Below are 18,469 nucleotides of genomic sequence, written 5' to 3'. Positions count from 1 at the left end.
ATCTGATATCATATTTTTTCTGGCAGTGAGGGTGTTGAAAGGCTTTACAGTTAAACATAAAGCTGCAGGTAGTACATCCGCTACACCGGTAACAATCCGGTGATTTGTAATGTACATTAGGTAATTTAGGAGATCCCATACCCGTGATGTCAGTTCTAACCACTCTATCTCTAATGTTCCTCCCCCGTCTGAATGCCATCATCGGGGCGGACTGATGTAACCCTTTCAGATCTTTGTCGGTGGACACTATAGGCCATAATGCCCGAGTGGCCAGTCTCATAATGGGATTAGAAGTGGAAAAATCACAGGGAAATGGAATATTTTGTTTACACTTCTTCCTAACTGGTTCAAGTAGCGCATGTCTAGGTATCGTCAGAACCTCAGCCTTATGGGCCTGTAGAAGACAACTATCATAACCCCGAGCCAGAAATTTAGTAATCAGTGAATCAATTTCCCTGTTGAGTACCAATGGATCACTAACAATGCGTGCAATGCGCATCATCTGGGACCGAGGTAGGCCATTCTTTAGGGACTCAGGATGGTGGCTAGATGCCATAAGCAGGGTGTTTCGATCGGTAGATTTGTGGAACACCTCAGTAGTCAAGATACCATTGTCAACCCTAATGGCGACATCAAGAAAATGCGCTTCACTAGTGCTGCTTGAAAATGTAAATTTAATGGAGGAATCCCCACTATTGATATCGGACATCAACTTCCCACACGTCCATAGTAAGAAAATATCGTTGATGTAGCGACAAAATAGTAAAATATTGTCACTAATATCTTGATCGTTGAAAAACATCTCGTTCTCTTGCACAAACATATATATATTAGCGTACGATGGGGCCACAGGGGACCCCATTGCACACCCCCTGAGTTGTAGAAAAAACTGTCCGTCAAACAGAAAGTAGTTACGACGGAGAGTCAATTCAAGCAAAGTAAGAAAAAGGTCATGGTCAAACACATCTGAGGGGAGATGAGAGTTAAGAAATGTAGTCATAGCTGCCATACCCCCAATCACAGTATAAAGACTACACACATCTAAACAGCAGAGTAACGTCCCTTCACGGAGTTGTCTAAGACCCTGTAGTTTCAACAAGGAAGAAGTAGTGTCTTTCAAGAATGTTGGTTGAAGAGGAAGATAAGGTTGCAGGATTGAATCCAGAAACTGCGCCACGGACCTATAGAGAGAGTCGGGGGGCGAAATAATCGGTCTACCAGGGGGTTTTGAACTGTGTTTGTGCAGTTTGGGCAAGGTGTACAGCACTGGTACTTTAGGGTATCTGATGGAAAGTGCTTTCAACATCTTTGGTGGTAATTTGCCCTCCAGCACAGCCGAATTTAGGATGGAGTCCAGTTCCTTCTGATATTGTAATGTTGGGTTCGTAGTCAACTTTTGGTAAACTTCCACATATGCTGGATTATTCTGAGACCTCTATCTTTTCCACTTTCCTCAAGAAATCATCTAGATCATCTTATGATCCACTTTCCACTAATGCCTCATTGAAAGCGTTCCATAGACTCCTTGATGAGTCCATTACCAAGTTTACCGCTGCTCCGTCTAAAATTAAATTCAATCTTTCCAGAGAAGAGTCCCAAGCCCTTACCTCATTGGGTTCCTATGAAGACATAGTGATTAGGCCCGCCGATAAGGGTGGGGCTATAGTGATCCTCAACCTGGAAGATTATAAAGCGGAGATATATTCTCAACTGGCACATGTGGAAGTTTACCAAAAGTTGTACACCTTGCCCAAACTGCACAAACACAGTTCAAAACCCCCTGGTAGACCGATTATTTCGGCCCCCGACTCTCTCTATAGGTTTGTGGCGCAGTTTCTGGATTCAATCCTGCAACCTTATCTTCCTCTTTAACCAACATTCTTGAAAGACACTACTTCTTTCTTGTTGAAACTACAGGGTCTTAGACAACTCCCTGAAGTGACGTTACTCTGCTGTTTAGATGTGTGTAGTCTTTATACTGTGATTCCACACGCTGGGGGTATGGCAGCTATGACTACATTTCTTAACTCTCATCTCCCCTCGGATGTCTTTGACCATGACCTTTTTCTTACTTTGCTTGAATTGACTCTCCGTCGTAACTACTTTCTGTTTGATGGACAGTTTTTTCTACAACTCAGGGGGTGTGCGATGGGGTCCCCTGTGGCCCCATCATACGCTAATATATATATGTTTGTACAAGAGAACGAGATGTTTTTCAACAATCAAGATATTAGTGACAATATTTTACTATTTAGTCGCTATATCGACGATATTTTCTTACTATGGACGTGTGGCGAAAGTTCATTCGGGAAGTTGATGTCCGTTATCAATAGTGGGGATTCCTCCATTAAATTTACATTTTCATGCAGCACTAGTGAAGCGCATTTTCTTGATGTCGCCATTAGGGTTGACAATGGTATCTTGACTACTGAGGTGTTCCACAAATCTACCGATCGAAACACCCTGCTTATGGCATCTAGCCACCATCCTGAGTCCCTAAAGAATGGCCTACATCGGTCCCAGATGATGCGCATTGCACTCATTGTTAGTGATCCATTGGTACTCAACAGGGAAATTGATTCACTGATTACTAAATTTCTGGCTCGGGGTTATGATAGTTGTCTTCTACAGGCCCATAAGGCTGAGGTTCTGACGATACCTAGACATGCGCTACTTGAACCAGTTAGGAAGAAGTGTAAACAAAATATTCCATTTCCCTGTGATTTTTCCACTTCTAATCCCATTATGAGAAGGGCCACTCGGGCATTATGGCCTATAGTGTCCACCGACCCAGATCTGAAAGGGTTACATCAGTCCGCCCCGATGATGGCATTCAGACGGGGGAGGAACATTAGAGATAGAGTGGTTAGAACTGACATCACGGGTATGGGATCTCCTAAATTACCTAATGTACATTACAAATCACCGGGTTGTTACCGGTGTAGCGGATGTACTACCTGCAGCTTTATGTTTAACTGTAAAGCCTTTCAACACCCTCACTGCCAGAAAAAATATGATATCAGATTTGTTCTCACTTGTTCCACTACCTATGTCGTTTACATCATAATATGTCCTTGCGGACTGTTTCATGTTGGGCAAACCATTCGTAAGTTCTCTGAACGAATGGCTGCCCATAGGTCGGCAATTAAATTGACCTTTGAGGGCAAACAGGTTGACCAACCGGTGGCTAAACATTTTAAACAGGCAGGCCACTCTTTAGAATCCCTTCGATATTTTATGATCGATCATGTCCCTCTGTCATTACGTGGGGGGGAATAGAGCAAAAATATTACTGATCAAGGAAGCTCGTTGGATCACTAGACTTGGTACTATATATCCGGGTGGACTTAACGAAAAAATAAATTGGAACACACTGGTATAGCTATTAATCCTTTTGAGCATTAGGCATAAGTTCTCTTGTTCTGTTTATTGTTTTTCATACAATGTTTCAACATATTTTGAAATGCTGCATTAAGATATATGTATTTGTTGCTGGTGTCTGCTCTGCACTCTTTCCCAGTCTTTTAACATGTTTGTATATTTATATATGCATGTTTTGTATGTGGCTGTGCACTGTTGCATAGGTGGACAGTATGTATATTGAGGTTTTATGTGAGCGCCTCCTATTCTTTTTTCCTCCCCCGCAGATCCCTCCCTAACTGAGCTCCCCACGCCTGCTAGCCGTGGAACGCAGCGCAGGTCCGTGGTGGAACGCATGCCTGTGTTCTCCTGGGGCGGTTGCAGCGGTGCCACTGGTGTGGGATGAGCTGGTGTTACCATCGATGCCGAGGGTGGGGGTCCGGAGCTACTTCGGGTGCGGGAGGAGCGGTTGCGGGGGTGCCGCGGGTGAGGCAGGGGTGGGTGCGGTGGGTGGGGGAGGGGGTTTGGAGCCACCGCGGGTGGTGGAGGAGGGGTGCCACGGATGGGGGCCGAAGGTTCTGCGAGCGGGGGAGGGGCGGGTAAGGCTCTTTCTGCTTCTCCTCCTGGAAGCAGCTAAGCTGCTGTCATCGCTTTGGCAGTGGCTCTCCCGGAGACTCGCACAGCAGCCAAGCAGCCTGTCACTATTGTGAGCACCGGTGTCCCAACGCGCCGTATTACAGGGAAGAAGATGCACTCAATAAACTACAGTTCCCATCCCTTAGCGCCGGAATGCTTCGACGCTAAGGGCTGCTGGGAGCTGTAATTAATTTAGTGCATCTATTTCCCTGTAATGCGGCGCATTGGGACACCGGCGCTAACAATAGTGACTGGCTGGCAGGACTAACTGGCTGATTCAGTGTAAAAGATGAGAGCGCTGTGCATTGTCAGTGACACTGCACACCCACTGCACTGCACTGTCACCTTTTACATTGATTCAGCATCCAGACATTACCCTCCGTGATATCACCCACTCTATCCGTTACAGTAGCCATCTCGGGGCTTCCAGGCCGGCAGGCTAGGTGCTGTGTTGCGGAGTCAGGGCCTCTGGGATTCTGGTCACAGCTGTGGCGGGGAAGCACTTCTGTGACATCAGCGCAGAGGAGGCTCCGGGTCTCAGAGAGTATGCGGTGCAGGGAGGGCTATGAAAGCCTTCTGCTGCGCCGCTTTCATACACATCTATGCCGGTGGTCGCAGCAGCTTTTGTTCCACCTGCGCCACTGCTAGGGAGTTGGGATTGTTGATGCCGGAGGGGGCAGGCGGACTGGCAGCAGGAAATAGGACGCTGCAGTAAAAGTATGTTTATTTCCCCTATCTTTTTGGCAGGTACAATACCTTTTTTTTTTTTTTTATGGTCTGTACCGATTTTTGGCTCTCCAAACTTCCATTGAAAGTATAGGAAAAGGGGCGTGGCAACACCCTTTTATCTGTGGTCACGCCCCCTTTTTGAATTTGTACCAATTTTTATGTGTAATTTGTTGGAGGGTATGTTGCTGCAGATGCAGTGGGCCTATTTTGGGGTGTGGGCCTAGAGCTGCAGCTCCATCAGCCCCATTGTTAATCCTGCTCTGGAAACACACAGCAGCCAAAGGGCTGAACCTCCCATTGGATGTAACCTGTGTGGGAGGGCGTTTCTCACCCAATCAGCTGTGGACTGGGTGTGATAGACCTGCTGCTAACCCAATGAGAGCTCCTAGCCATGCCCAGCGTTATACAAACAGACACAGAGTCACAGATCTGGGCTATTATATAGGAGCTAGAGAGAGAGAAAGAGAGAGAGAGTCAGGTACCAATTTTTTTTATTATTATTGAATTTATTATTACTATAATTTTAAAATAATCTTTCAAATTAAACAATGGAGATGCAACTGAAGTGCATACTTTTAGCTTTAATTCAAGAGGTAGAAATTGCAACCATTTTTATACACCGTCCCCTATTTTCAGAGGCACAAATGAATGTAATTATAAATAAAATGCTAATTTTTAATTCTTTGTTGAGAATCCTGTGCAGGCCATAATTGCATGAAGTCTGGAACCCTTGGATATCGCCAAATGCTGGCTTTTCTCATTTCTTATGCTTTGCTAAGCCTTTACTGCAGCTATCTTGAGTTGTTGTTTGTTCATGGGGCTTTGACCTTTCGCTTTGTCTTCAGCAAGTGAAATGCGTGCTCGATAGGGTTGGGATCAGGAGACTGACTTGACCATTGCAGAAAGTTCCACTTCTTTGCCTTAAAAACACCTGGATTGCTTTTGCAGTGATTTTTGGCTGAATCTGAGCATACATTATGTCCAAAAATATACTGGTAGGTTAATTGGCTCCCAAGAAAATTAACCTTAGCGTGAATGTGTTTGCGTGTACATGTGTTAGGGAATATAGATTGTGAGCCCCACTGGAGCATGGACTGATGTGAATGGCCAAATATTATCTGTAAAGCGCTGCGGAATATGTGTGCGCTATATAAATAACTGGTAATAAATAAATAAATCCCTATACACTTCCAAATTCATCCGGATGCTTCTGTCTTCTGTCACATTGGGGGTCATTCTGAGTTGATCGCTCGCTACGGATTTTCACAGCGCAGCGATTATGGCAGAATGGGGCTAATCTGCGTATGCACCGCAATGCGCAGGCGCGTCGTACAAGTACAAAAAGCTTTGTGGTTTTGCACAGGTTCTAGCGACGCTTCCAGTCGCACTGGCGGATGCAAGGAGATTGACAGTAAGTGGGAGCTTCTGCGTGTCAACTAACCGTTTTCTGGGAGTGTTTGGAAAAATGCAGGCGTGGCCGGGCGTTTGCTGGGCTGGTATCTGACGTCAATACCGGGACCTTCGTTGCAGCAATCATTGCACAGAATAAGTAACTACAGGGCTGGTCTTGTTCTGCACAAAATGTGTTTGCTGCCACTCGGCTGCACAGGCGTTTGCACTCCTGCAAAGCGAAAATACACTCCCCCGTGGGCGGCGACTATGCATTTCCACGGCTGCTAAAAGTAGCTAGTGAGCGATCAACTCGGAATGAAGGCCATTATCAATAAACAATAGTGAACTAGTACCATTGAAAGCCATGCAAGCCCATGCCATCACACTGCCTCCACCATATTTTAGAGATGATGTGGTATGCTTTGGATCATGAGCTATTGCAAGCCTTCTACATACTGTTTTCTTCCTATCATTCTGGTACAGGTTGATCTAGTTTCATCTGTCCAAAGAATGCTGCTCCAGAAGTGTACTGGCTTTTTTAGATTTTTTTTGTCAAAGTGTTATCTGGCCTTTCTATTCTTGAGGTTTATGAATGGTTTGCACCTTGTGGTGAACCCTCTGTATTTGCTCGTGTGAAGTTTTCTCATTAAGGTAGAATTGGATAATTATATGCCTTCCTCCCAGAGAGTGTTCTTCACTTAGCTGGATATTGTGAAGATTTTTTCTTTATCATGGAAAGGATCCTGCATTCATCCAATACTGTCTTCCATGGATGTCCAGGCCTTTTTATGTTGCCGAGCTCACCAGTGCTTTTTTTTTTCTTCTTAGAATGTACAAAACTGTTAATATGGCCACTCCTAAGGTTCCGGCTATCTCTCTCATAGATTATTATTATTATTTTTATTTTTTATTTTTTTCATTTTTGTAGCTCAAGGATAGCCTCTTTCACTTTTTCATGTTGTGGGTTCACAGTAACTGCTTCCAAATGCAAATACCACACTTGGGGGGAAAATTACTAAGAATCGTTATTGGGCGAAATTACAATTTGCTCTTAATCGCCCCTAATCGCTTGAACAAAAAGCACACATTTTGTTCTGGCAGTTGGGGGCAATTAAGGGCAAATTGTACTAACAGGCGTTTTCATTTGCATCTTCCTATGGTGTATTTAGTCGCTTTGTAGCATGTACGCCTTGTGGCGATTTTGCGGCTTTCACATAGGATGTCCCTTCATAAGTCACAATTGAATGCACTATAATTTGCAGTAGAATGCCTCAGAAGACGCATGCCAACACAAACCAACTCGCGTCTCAATTCGCACCACAAGTTGCCATAAAGCAACAAAATTCCTAAACATATTCCGACCTGCTGGTTCCTCTTTTCTGTTTCTTGGTCCTGGGCCCTTTCTGTCAGCTGGTACAGGCCACATGAAATCACTGCCGGGATCCAGGCTACTACAAAACCTGCCTGTGCCGTGGTTAAGAGCAGAAAGTGAGTGCTGCAGGTAAGTTGATGTGCTTTTTTTGGCATTCTGATTGGTTTAGTGTTAATTATTTTTTGGAAGTGGTGCATTGTGGTGTGATTTTTGTGTGATTTTGTTGGTGCTTTTGATGGGTCTTAGGCAAAAAAATGTTTGTTCCATGTAAACACGCAAAAAAACAGCATTGATTTAGTGCATTGAGGTGCGACTTTGTTGCGATTTTGGTGTGAAGTGGAGCGTTTTAACAAAAATGAATTCTTAGTAAATTTGCGATTTCTAATGACACCAATGCTATTTGGACTACAGTATGTTTTCACCAATGGTGAATTGCCGCGATTTGGAGTGTGAAGTTGCATTTGACATGCAACTTTCATGCAAATGAATCCTTAGTAAATTAGCGATTCGCAAATTCACGTCTTTTTACAAAACACCCATATATTGAGCAAAATCGACCTTTAGTAAATTTCCTCCTTGAAATCAACTCCAGGCGTTTTTCCTGCTTAATTGATGAAGAAATAACAGGAATAGTCCACACCTGTCCATGAAACAGCTTTTGAGTCAAATGTCCAAGTACTTTTGGCCCATTGAAAAAGAGGATCTACATATTACACAGTTGTAATTCCAAAACTCTTCCTCCAATTTGGATGTGAATACCCTAAAATTGAAGCTCATAGGGGGAAATTCAATTGTTTTATCGTGCCCTGTCCGGGGTCTAAAGTGACGGGAGATCACAAGGCGATATTCAATTTTCCCCACTTATCGCGCTCATCGGCAGCACGGGTCTCTTTACGCGCATTTCAGCTAGCCACCTCCAGGGTTAGCGAGCTGAAATTAACTTCTCACGCCCGTCGGTATTAACATTTGAATAGCTGCGCTATTCCTGACCAGTCCGGAGATAGACTGAAAGATTAACAGGGGACACCCGCAGACGGACAGCACTCATAAGAGGTATACCGCTTCTGATGATTAAGCTCTCACATTGAAGAATCTAAGGCTCATCTACTCCCGAAATATCCAGAGGTAACGGCTGCAGCTGTCTATATTGCATACCTAATATATACCTTGGACCTGGATGTATGTATGTAAGACCTTAAAACTTAGCTCTATGTGAGGAAATTAATCATACTCTTGATGGTAGAAAGGACCAAGACATATGCATTGAATACCACAGTGATTATACCTAGAAACATCTAAGGATTTTCTACCCACAAACTAAGTAAATCTGTATACTTCAGATTACACTTTACAGTAAATGTGAAAGCTCTTTTTAATTGATTGTTTGCACATATCTTTTTATATTTATACTTATATATGTGTTTGATATAAAATGCTACTTGTTTATGTTTGTAAATGTGTATTAAATGTCTTATGAAGCGAGAAGCCAAATGTGATTTGTGAACAAGTGCACAATACTTAACATTCACTAGCGCAGCTGCACCTCTCTGTTTTGTGTTCTAAACATTATTTCCCTATCAGCAGCGACTGACAATTTCTAATAAAGTTTTGTTAAAAATATTCACCAGTTAAATTGGTAATTTGTTATTTGTTATGATTAAAAGGATCATAACAAGAATAATTCTATTTCATTTCTAGAAACACCAAATTAATAGAGATGAGATAAGAAGTATGTCGCGACAGGGTCATCTTCTTACTAATGCTTTGGAGATCTTCCATAAAGCCTGCAGGTAAGGAGCCCATTTTGGGCAATTCTAAAAATTTGGGCATAGTCGAAGATGATGGACATGCGGAGCCACTGAGAAAAAGGGTACCATAATAGTTATTCATATATTAGATCATACAGTAAATTATATTTTTATTGAACATATAATAAGGTGGCTTGTTCATGTAATCAAAACATGTATTTATGTGAATTTGGCTTTTGCTAGACTAATTGTTTCTAGGATAAATGTTTTACTCCATTTATATTGTATCACATTTTAGTTACTTTTATCTTACACTTTCTAATAAATTGCAACAATAAAAACGTTTTTACATTTTTCTGCAATGAAGTTGTTTTCTTCAGTTAAAACTGAATTTGTTTCCTTTTTCTTCCTCAAAAAACCTACCTAGTGCCCAAAATTGTATTGAAAACTTTGTAATGACTATCATTTGTCAAGGAGCAAAACAGACATCACTAGAATGTTGGAACATTTATAGCCTTTAATTTTAGCTTTTTGCTGTAGTATAGTTCTGCCATATACACTGTGGCAATATTGTTTTCGAACTGCAACCCTGCTTTTGCTTAAGGATTTTGCACCACTGCTTGCCCGCAAGAGTACCAACTTCTAGATTGTGGTTAGACTATGATGTTGACTTTGTGTAAGTCCTTTTCATTTTAGTTTGTCTGCAAGTACTGAATACTAGACAGTGGACTACATCAGATTATGCTTATTATGCAATATATCGTACTGCTTCCAAGGACATTACCACATACTTGCCTACGCTTCTGGAACAGTTTGGATGCTCCCTTGCAACCCATTTGCAGACACACCCCCCTCTCCACACCCCCCATGCACACACACACTCAGTTGTCCACAAGTTGCCAGTCCGGGGGCTCTCACAATGCTGATAATCCTGGCATTGTGTGTGTGTGTGGGGGGGGGGGGGGGGGGGCTGGGCCACGCCCTTTCCTGCCCATATTCATCATCACATTCTCATGCCACTCCCCCTCTGTGCCGACCTGGCTGCCCCAGAATGTCAGCAATTATACATTACTGTTCATTGTGATGTGCCTGTTTTTTTTTTCTATTACTCAATACACCTGAGACAATTCCACACATCAAATGAAATAAAACTAATTTCTCTTACGTCCTAGAGGATACTGGGGTCCATATTAGTACCATGTGGTATATACGGGTCTACTAGGAGCCATGGGCACTTTAAGAAATTAATAGTGTTGGCTGGCTCCTCCCCCTATGCCCCTCCTACCAGACTCACTAAGACCCCACTGTGGTGCCAGGGGGTCTTAGTGAGGGGGGGGGGAGCAATGTAACTGTTATAAACACTATACTGGTATTTGTTTATTTCGACCAAGTTTAGTTTTACTACTGCTGATATGGGCGCTGTGTGGCTGGCTCTGAACTCTGTCTCTGAGACTCTGCCTACATATACTGTGTTTTCACCATTGTGTGTATATGTGTGTGTGTGTGTTTATAGGTGTCCCTTTACAATGTCCAGGGACTGTGTTTCTTGTACAGCTGAATGTCTCTCATACACTGGGGACTCACTACCCTGTACTCAGCATAGTGTTCACTCCCAGTCCAGTGGGGCTGAACCCCCGTGGTTGGCTTCCATTAAAGGGATTATTTAAAATATTTCAACTAAACTGTCTAATAATGAAAAGGAAACACAATTCTTGAGGCAGTCTATGGATGACCTGATACATAGAGATTCAGCTCCTATACCTGCACCCCAGGCTCTCGCCATTTGGCCACAAAAATGTACCCTGGCCCAAATCATGCAGGCTGACACGGATCCTGATACATCAGATCTGGAAGAGGGGGAAGTAGATGCGAGTGAGGGGGGCATACCGTCCTGTCACAGGGAATTCAGGCCCTCATTGAAGCTGTCAGAACTGTCCTACATATCCCTGACAAGGCTGAGGAGGAATCATATTTTAATACAAAAAATAAATCCTCTGTTAATTTCCCTGCTTCAAAGGAATTAAATGCCCTTTTTGAAGAAGCATGGGTTAACCCTGATAAAAAGAGGTTGATTTCTTCCTTCCCCTTTCCTGCAGAGGATAGGAACAAATGGGAAATCCCGCCAATTGTGGATGCATCTGTATCCAAGTTATCACGTAAGATAGTCTTACCGGTCCCTGGGGCAGCCTCCGTAAAGGACGCTGCTGACCGTAAGATTGAGACCACCCTCAAGTCTTTGTACACATCAGCTGGGGTGGCCCAGAGACCCACTATTGTTTGTGCATGGATCACTAGGGCCATTGCTAAATGGTCGGGTATTCTAATTGATGATTTAGATTCCTTACCAAGGGATGATGTTGTTTTACTCCTTCAAAATATTCAGGATTCTGCTTATTTTATGGTTGAAGCCATCAAAGAAATTGGTCTACTCAATGCACGCACCACTGCCATGGCAGTGTCAGCACGCAGGGGCTTATGGCTACGCCAGTGGACACGGATTCCAGAAAAGGCGTAGAAAGTCTTCCTTTCACGGGTGAGGCTCTGTTTGGAGATGAACTGGATAAGTGGATATCCAAGGCTACAGCGGGTAAGTCTACATACCTTCCCTCCGCAGCGGCACCTACTAGGAAAACCTATTCTGGTCCAACTCTGCAGTCCTTTTGGACAGCGAAATTTAAAGGCAAATCCAAGGGTTCTTCTACAACCTTCAAAGGGAATAGAGGTAAACCCAGAAAACCCGCTGCTGCAGGTTCTCAAGATCAGACCTCCGGGTCTGCTTCCTCAAAGCCCTCATTATGACGGTGGCGTGCACGGGTGTGGTATTGAAAGTCGACAGTAACTAGGTCGACAATGTCTAGGTCGACCACTATTGGTCGACAGTAACTAGGTCGACAGGGTGTCTAGGTCGACAGGGTCTTTGGGTCGACAGGTCAAAAGGTAAAATATCTTATCACACAGGGATACATACTGGAGTTTCAGGAACTCCCACCTCCCAGATTCTTCAAATCAGGCTTGCCAGCTTCTCCAGGGTCATTGTTCCATTTCCGATTCACTCACAAAACAAAGGTTTTTATTCCAACCTGTTTGTAGTGCCGAAGCCGGACGGTTCGGGAAGGCCCATTTTATACCTCAACTCGGTGAACTCGTATTTACGGGTGTTCAAGATGTAGTGTCTGAGAGCGGCGATCTCAGGTCTGGAGGAAGGGGAATTCCTGGTGTCTTTGGACATCAAGGATGCGTACCTTAATGTTCCGATCTGGCTGCCTTATTGGGCTTATCTAAGGTTTGCATTACAAGACTGTCACTACCAGTTCCAGGCCCTGCCATTTGGCCTCTCCACAGCACCAAGGGTGTTCATCAAGGTAATGGCAGAGATGATGTTTCTCCTCCACATGCAGGGAGTGAACATAATACCGTACCTGTACGACCTGCTGATCAAGGCACTGTCCAGAGAGAAGCTGTTGCACAGCATCGCCCTATCAACTTGATTACTCCATGATCGCGGTTGGATTCTGAACCTGCAAAAATCTAACCTAGAATCATCACAGAGGCTTCCGTTTTTGGGAATGATTCCAATGAAAAAGGCACTGGTGATCCAGTCAATGGTGCGGGACGTCCAAAGACCGTCACAGATATCAGTGCATCTTTGCATTCGCCTCCTAGGAAAGATGGTAGCCTCTTACGAGGCTCCACAGTACGGAAGTTTTCACGCAAGACCCTTCCAGATGGATCTGTTTAACAAGTGGTCTGGATTGCATCTTCACATGCACCAGAGGGTATGTCTGTTGCCAAAGGCCAGGATCTCCCTTTTGTGGTGGCTTTAGACGTCTCACCTGACCGAAGGCCGAAGGTTTGGGATTCAAGATTGTATTCTGCTAACCACAGACGCAAGCCTCAGGTTGGGGAGCAGTTCCAAGGAAAGTGGTCATGTCAGGAAGCCGTCCTTCCGATCAACATTCTGGAACTAAGGGCAATATACAATGCCCTTCTCCTAGCATCCCATCTTCTTCGAGATCGAGCCATTCAAGTCCAGTCGGACAACGTGACGGAGGTGTCTTACATAAACCGACAGGGTGAAACAAAGAGCAGATCAGCCATGTCAGTGATAACAAGAATCCTCCTCTGGGTGGAAAGGCACGCAGTGGCATTGTTGGCGATCTTCATTCCGGGAGTGGGCAACTGGGAAGCAGACTTCCTCAGCAGACACGACCTCCATCCAGGAGAGTGGGAACTTCACCTTCAGGTGTTTGAGTCCTTGACACATCGATAAGGGAATTCTCAAATCGACATGATGGCCTCTCCTCTCAACAAGAAGCTCAAGCGGTATTGTTCTAGGTCGAGAGACCCACAAGCAGTGGCGGTGGATGCTCTGGTGAATCCATGCGTCTACCAGATGGTGTACGTGTTTCCACCTCTTCCGTTGATCCCAAGGGTTCTCAAAAGAATAAAAAGGGAAAAGGTGCAAGCATTTGTTATTGCTCCAGACTGGCCAAGAAGGGCCTGGTATGCGGATCTACTGGAGTTGCTCCTAAAGGACCCGTGGCCTCTTCCTCTTTGCGAGGATCTTCTACAGCAAGGTCCTTTCATCTATCAAGACTTACCGTGGTTACGTTTGATGGCATGGAGTTTGAGCGTCAGATTCTAGCCCAGAAAGGGATTCCAGATAGGGTGATTCCTACTTTGATCCATGCCAGAAAGGGGGTAACGTCTAAGCATTACCACCGTATTTGGAAGAAGTACGTCTCTTGGTGTGAGACCAGGAAAATTTCTGCGGCAGAATTTAAGCTGGGGCGTTTTCTACTTTTTCTGCAGGCTGGAATGGATGTGGGCCTACGTTTGGGCTCCTTAAAAGTCCAGATTTTGGCTTTGTCCATTTTCTTCCATAAACAATTGGCGTCTCTTCCGGAGGTTCAGACATTTTTGAAGGGCGTTCTACACATTCAACTACCCTTTGTGCCTCCTACGGCACCTTGGGATCTCAGTGTTGTGTTGCACTTCTTCCAGTCGGATTGGTTTGAGCCCTTACAGGCAGTTGATGTTAATTTTCTTATGTGGAAGACAGTTACACTGTTGGGCCAGGCGAGTTTCGGAACTGGGGGCATTGTCTCACAAGAGCCCCTACTTGATTTTTCGTGAGGATCGTGCTGAACTCAGAACTCGTCAGCAGTTTCTTCCTAAGGTGGTGTCTGCTTTTCATATCAGCCAACCTAATGTTGTTCCAGTGCTTACTGACACCTCTGTTTTTTCAAAGTCCTTGGATGTTGTGAGGACCTTGAAAATTTATGTACAACGGACGGCTTCACGGAAAACCTGACTCGCTGTTTGTGCTCAATGATCCCAATAAAATTGGGTGCCCTGATTCAAAGCAGTCTATTTCTCGCTGGATCAGGCTTACTATCCAGCTTGCCTATTCTATGGCAGGTTTACCGGTTCCAAATTCGGTACAGGACCACTCTACTAGGTCGGTGGATTCTTCTGAGGTGTCTCGGCTTTACAGCTCTGCCGAGCAGCTACTTGGTCTGGTTCGAACACGTTTTGCTAAGTTCTACAAGTTCAATACTTTGGCCGCTGAGGACCTTCAGTTTGGTAAATCTGTTCTGCAGGAACCTCAGCACTCTCCCACCCGGTTTAGGAGCTTTGGTACATCCCCATGTTACTAATGTGGACCCCAGTATCCTCTAGGACACGCATTCCCAACCGCGGTCCTCAAGGCACACCAACAGTGCAGGTTTTAGTGATATCCAGTCTTCAGCCAGATGGTTAAATCAAAATAACTGAGGTACTAATTAAGTCACCTGTGTTCAAGCCTGGATATCACTAAAACCAGGACTGTTAGTGTGCCTTGAGGACCGCGGTTGGGAAACACTGCTCTAGGACGTAAGAGAAAATAGGATTTTAATTACCTACTGGTAAATCCTTTTGTTGTAGTTCTTAGAGGATACTGGGCGCCCACTCGGTGCTTCGTTTTTCTGCACTGTTATTTGGTTAAGTATTGTTGTTGGTTCAGCTGTTGCTGTTCCGATTCAAGTTTGGTTAGCATGGCTTTCCTCTTTGTGTGTGCTGGTTCGAATCTACCACTATCTGTGTATTTCCTTCTCTCGAAGTATGTCCGTCTCCTCGGGCACAGTTTCTAGACTGAGTCTGGTAGGAGGGGCATAGAGGGAGGAGCCAGCCCACGCTATTAATTTCTTAAAGTGCCCATGGCTATTAATGGACCCGTCTATACCTCATGGTACTAATGTGGACCCCAGTATCCTCTACGGACTACGAGAAAATGCTTTACCGGTAGATAATTAAAATCCTATTTTTTCTACTTAAAATAATTTCTTTGCAAAGTTATTATAGCTAATATAGAGAAAATTGCTTAAACCTCCAAAGGCGCTCCTCCTGATACTATGTAATCCTACAGGTAATTCATTTTTAGCATTTATACATACTGTAGAAAGACAGAAAAAAACAGCCATAGTATAGTCCACACAGGAAAAGGTATGGAAATATGACAACCATCAACACTCCCCTTTGTAAGTACTCTTAGTCAGATCTTGTGAGCACCATATAACATTATGATCTTTACAATATTTTAATCTTCCTACTGAATTATTTCACCAACCAGGAGTATTAATATTCTTGAAAATGTTGACATGATGGCAGTGTTGACATAATAGATGTCAACATTTTGTGTGTAACATTCTGAACATGAATGCTGACATATCATACTAAACCCCTACGCACACCTCACGCAGTTGTCACACAGACCTCACCCACATGCCAGAGACACCACTCCCACATGCTACATAAAATAAAACACATACTTACACAGCAGTAAAACAGCTACAGGGATTTATTTACTAGTGTTCGATTTTCTTGGTTTTGGTGATTTTTGCATTCGATATTGCATTTGAGATTTACTAAAGGCAAAATCAAATGTAAAATCGATATAAAACAAAGGTATATGGTTTAATGTTCAATAAAAAACATTAAAGGAGCGCTGGTATCAAATAAAAAAGCATTTAATAGTAAATGTGGTGGAAACAACCACTTTGAGTAATTATTGGAAGTTTAAAAACAAAAATAGTGCAAATACATATACATATATAAGTATATTTCACATTCACAGTGGATGAATTAGCTAAAAAACGGCTTAAGTGCCCATTATGTAGTTGCAGTCCATAATCATAGAGTAAGCTGGTTGCTTTCCGTACTGTTGGGGGGTGTAAAAATAGTCTCAACAATTTAATTTGAAATCTGTTGTTAGGTTTAGAACGAAAAGTGGGATTGCAATTGCTCACCCCTGGTGATAGAATCCGTTCTCACCCGTTATTATAAGCGCTGGCTCCCGTCGATAGCAATCAGCGGAGGTAGCTCTCAGCATCTGACGGTGGCTGTGTCAGGATGTCCAGAAAGGAGAGTCATGCAGACAGTGTGATACCTCGGCAGAACGGGGCCTTTTCAAGCACAGCGGGGGTTTATTTGGCAGAGAATTATTCCAGTTGGGTGATAAGAGAACGTCCAGGGATCCCCAGTCTCAGAGACGGAAAGTCTATGAAGATCTCCAGCAGTGGACAGGAGTGAAAGTAAGCCTCTACGCGTTTCTCCGCCCACGATACCGGCGGTTTCCTCAGGAGGTGTGGATACCTGTTTTTCAGGTGTGCATGTATTTAAATGGTCAACAGCCAATCAGCTTTGTAATCTCTTGATTCACACCTGAAGGTTATAGTTGGGTTTCACCCTGGGTTGAATCTTTGCACATGATCTGTTCAGTGATTGATTTGATTGATTTACATCAGGTGTATATATTAAATAGTTGCCAGATGATAGTAATAAAAAGCAAAATAAGCTTCATAGAGAAAGATGTAAAAATACATAAAAAACATAAGCATCAGATTGCCGCTGTCAGTATACGAGGTATCAAGGAAATATATATTAAAGATCTTATAATTTAGATATATATAAATGGTTTATATAGTTAGCATATGGAGCTCATGAACTTTGCGCTCCTAAAGTATAGAATATACAGGGGTTATCAGATGTCTACTTTTTTGACCACCCTTGATACAGTATAATTTGGTTTTTTAGTTTTTTTAGTTTTTATTATTTGATGGTAATCAACATTGTTTCCTCACCTCGATAGTGGCAGCTGCAAATAGCATGGGTATGGCATCCCAGAGAGGTTAACTATATATAGAGAACAAATTTGTTCTCACAGCTGCAGTAGCCTAGTGGTTAGAGCTACGGACTTCAGCCACAGGGTCATCAGTTCAAGGATGAAGACAAGGAGCAAATTTTCACAGTCAGTTTTACGGAAGAATAAGGAGAATTAGTTAATCCTAGTAGTACTATTTTTTATATATATAATAAATATCTATTCTTATATACAGAGAGAGATAAAAGATCCTAACAATCTAGCAATAAATATGGTCATACACAGTTCAAATTGGGACCAAGGCTGTGTAGTACAATAGAGGAGAGAGAGTGATTCTAGTAAATTAATTTGGTCAGGATATGTGACCAACTCACAAGGACAAAAGCATATAAACACCAACCTAAGGCAAATAATCTGTAACAGGTGTGTATGTGAAAAACATGCCAACATGCCTGCACGTACCAATTGCGCGCACAGGCATATAGGCACGCATGCATACACCCACATGTACAGATGGTTTATTTATAAAAAGAAGTCAGATACCATTAAGTTCGATATTTTCGTTAAGACCCATAGGGTGCAGAGTTTCCAGATTGCAAATCCAAAAGGCTTCTCTATTGCAGAGGTGGTTGTATCTATCCCCACCCCGTGATGTTTTGCTGATATGTTCTATCCCCTGTATTGACAGGACCCTACAGTCCCCATTATGCAGGGAATTGACATGTCGAGGTACACTGTGTTTCATTGATTTTTTGAGAACCAGTCTTCTATGTTCTAAGAATCTAGTATTAAGATGTCTAATCGTCCTACCTACATATTGTACCCCGCAACTACAGGTAATTAGATAGATTACAAAGGACGTTTGGCATGTGATATGACCAACAATATCAAAAAATATCAAAAATATACTTTACTAGCGCCCGATTTAACGGGGTACACACTCCCCGTAACTCTTTTTTTCGATATAAAACAAAGTCCCACTCAGAATCGAATGTCGGCAAAATATTGGTACTTTTACATAGATGAATATACAATCCCCTGTTTTACTAACATTTGAATTGAAAATCGAACATGAAATCAAACTACAAA

At 43.3% G+C, this 18,469-nt stretch overlaps 1 protein-coding gene across 2 annotated transcripts in view; it reads left to right on the top strand.

Annotated features, from left to right (window-relative positions):
• MEI1 (meiotic double-stranded break formation protein 1) overlaps positions 1-18,469 on the top strand; it is a 1,382,157-nt gene that overhangs the window by 645,740 nt on the left and 717,948 nt on the right. For both annotated transcript variants that reach the window (XM_063940445.1, XM_063940446.1), the window contains exon 13: positions 9,188-9,279. In XM_063940445.1, coding sequence (XP_063796515.1) covers positions 9,188-9,279 — 92 coding nt within the window. The remainder of the gene's footprint in view (positions 1-9,187; positions 9,280-18,469) is intronic.

This window comes from Pseudophryne corroboree, chromosome 9 (assembly GCF_028390025.1).
Source record: "Pseudophryne corroboree isolate aPseCor3 chromosome 9, aPseCor3.hap2, whole genome shotgun sequence".
Classification (NCBI taxonomy): Eukaryota; Metazoa; Chordata; class Amphibia; order Anura; family Myobatrachidae; genus Pseudophryne; species Pseudophryne corroboree.
This window is presented reverse-complemented; position numbering and strand designations above follow the sequence as displayed.